Raw genomic sequence first — 2,765 nt, 5'->3', positions numbered from 1 at the left:
TTGTAGTAGTCATACGCCTCTCCCAACGAATCAAAGCTGCTTCCGACAGTAGATACTACGACGGTATCTATTTTCCTCTGTGCGTATCCTCTCAATGTTTTTTCAAGTGCACATACTCTACCAGGGCAGGATGCACGCTCGATAGGTGCCTGGCCGATACGAACAATGCGGCATTCAGAGTGGATTAAATCAGACTGCACAGGGATGGTTATTTTTTCTGAAGAAGGTACTGCTGATAAACCAGACTGTCTCAGTTTTCTTTTCTGCATATCTTCTTAATGTTCGAGGGCACTCGTCCTGGCAGCACATGGGGGGCGGTCATCGGGTGCATGCCCGACTCGGACACTGCATTATTCAGAACTATGTAATTCAGAAACATGGTTTAATGCGTTCAGAAAGTACATGCTATGAACACTTGCACATGCTCTCCATTATCTATTGAGATGACCAACATTGTTCAACTATCTTCAGAAGAGCAAATTTGCACATATCCCTCAAATTTAAGCTATGTTCGATCTACAAGCACAATCACAGAGTGGTATACCTTTTTGTCCAGCCAAAGGCTTGAGGGTCGTCTTTGCCTGTAGATTGCTTCGAGGTTGGCGCGGCAGGGCAATTCCAACGAATGAGATAATGGATTTAATTTCCACTCACCGAGAATCCACGCACTATCTCTTGCATACATTTGGTTCTCTCGACGTTGAGTTTGCTTTTTCCGTATTTGATTCCGAAACCAATTTCCCACGGATATAGATTGTAGAAGTCGTATGCTTCTCCCAATGAATCGAAGTTGTATCCAACAACTGATACCACAATGGTATGAGTTTTGTTCTCTGCATATCCACTTAATGTTTTTTCAAGGGCACACACTCTTCCAGCACAAGGTGCACGTTCGATAGGGGCTCGTCCAATACGAACCCTGCATTATTAAGAACAAATTAATTCTGATTGTAAACGGTCCCACTATGTTTTCAGAAAAAATGCAATGTTCATAAGTGAGCAACATGGGAGTGCAGTTTTAGTGTCAGACATTTACATTATTCAGATATGTCTTACCATACTAGTTTCAGAGTTGTGCATGTTCAAAGACAAACGGAGGTTTGTCTTCTTTTCAGCAGGATGTAAATGTTGATAAGCGAGTAACATGGAAGTACAGCGTTACTTCAAGAGTTTTTAAATCATTAAGAATGAAATACAATTGACCGTAAAGTGGTGCATTCTTTTTTATGGGGGCATGCAATGTTGAAAAGGGAGGAACATGGAAGTACAGTTTTACATTCAGAGATCTAAAACGTCCATACATATCTTAGATTTCTACTTTTATACTCAAGCATGACCAAATACAACTTTTGTCTGACGAATCCAGTTTTCACAAGCGAGCACCATGGAAGTACATCTTTACTTTCAGAGTTCTAAAATTTTCAGATATGTAGTAGCCCACTAGTTTCAGAGCTGAGCATGCACAAGACGAAAAGAGGTTACCTTTTTGTCCACCCGGGGGCTTGCGGGTCATCTTTTGCTGTTGATAGCTGCGAATCGGCCGCCGACAAGCTCAACTCCGAATCTTTTCCTCCCAACTCTGCAAAAACATCAGGTTGCACCCTGCAGTACAAGCCTGAATCTTTTGCTCCCAACTCTGCAAAAACATCCATTGTCTTTTTCACATCATTATCGGCTTGTTCTCCACTCATCTTGCCACACAAACCTCGGAGAGCTCTTTTGGTGAATGGTATATTGGTCATTGACCCGAAGAAGCTACCAATTATATTGTAAACTTTCCCGACACTGATGTTATTTTCACGGAGTTGCTTAATGACATCCCGTGTGTATATATCGATATGTTTGTGGGAAGGCCAGTACACTTTTTCCCCACATCTTTCAGTTAGAGCATGGTTGTGATCTGATCTGTAGTAGGTTATGTACCAGCCATTGTCAGATGATCGGAGCAATCGTATCATTGCGGGGCATCTGCATCGGCATGTTCGTTTGTTACCCTTCTTTGGAATTCCCTGAAATCATCAGAACAAGAGTCTCACGTTTATGAATTTCGCAATTATGCATTGCCACCTAGGCAGAGATATGTGCAAGTGAAAATGAAACGAGTACTTTCAGAGCAGCCACAAACTATCTCCTGCATGCATTTTGTTCTTTCGACATTTAGAGGTTTCTTCCCATATCTTATACCAAACCCAACCTCCCATGAATATAGATAGTAGTAATCATAAGCTTCCCCAAGCATATCAAAACTGCCTCCCATAGCAGGAACTATGACAGTTTCAGTTTTCTTTTCTGCACAGCTTCGTATTGTTAGTTCCAGCGCACTCCTCTCAACACGGATTCTGCATTATGGACATTCATGTGTTTCAGCTTCATGTTTTAATTCCTTATCGACTACTCGTACATATCATGGGACGGCTGCTGCAGCAGGCTAACAGGCGATACGGTAAACACGGTTCGCGTTGTGTAAGAAGGTACAATGATTTTTTGCTTGAGAAAACAATGCAGTAGATCCATACCTTCTCGCCCAGGCAGGGGCTTGAGGGTCGTCTTTCCCCGTAGATTGCTCGGAGGCTGGAGCAGAGAGGGCAATCCCCTGACATGTGATGTTCAAGTCATTTTCCACTGCTAGTACGGCGTCCCCCGCTTCGCCAATGCTGGATTCAGCAGGTTCGCATACTACAGCTTGGCTTCTGCCATGGGCGAGCACCAGATCTTCGCCGGCCAGATCCGGCAGGGGAAATCTGTTAAAAAAACAAGCAGCACAC

At 43.3% G+C, this 2,765-nt stretch overlaps 1 protein-coding gene across 1 annotated transcript in view; it reads right to left on the bottom strand.

Annotated features, from left to right (window-relative positions):
• Positions 1-351: 351 nt before the first annotated feature.
• The window catches only part of LOC119320637, a 2,867-nt gene continuing 453 nt past the window's right edge, over positions 352-2,765 (bottom strand). Inside the window, exons 2-4 of the mRNA XM_037594645.1 lie at positions 2,517-2,741; positions 1,483-2,009; positions 352-919 (exon numbers count right to left, since the gene is read on the bottom strand). Coding sequence (XP_037450542.1) covers positions 640-919; positions 1,483-2,009; positions 2,517-2,600 — 891 coding nt within the window. The 5' untranslated portion in view covers positions 2,601-2,741 and the 3' untranslated portion in view covers positions 352-639. The remainder of the gene's footprint in view (positions 920-1,482; positions 2,010-2,516; positions 2,742-2,765) is intronic.

Source organism: Triticum dicoccoides, chromosome 6B (assembly GCF_002162155.2).
Source record: "Triticum dicoccoides isolate Atlit2015 ecotype Zavitan chromosome 6B, WEW_v2.0, whole genome shotgun sequence".
Taxonomy (NCBI): Eukaryota; Viridiplantae; Streptophyta; class Magnoliopsida; order Poales; family Poaceae; genus Triticum; species Triticum dicoccoides.
The sequence above is the reverse complement of the archived record's forward strand: the minus strand, read 5'-3'. Positions and strand labels throughout refer to the sequence as shown.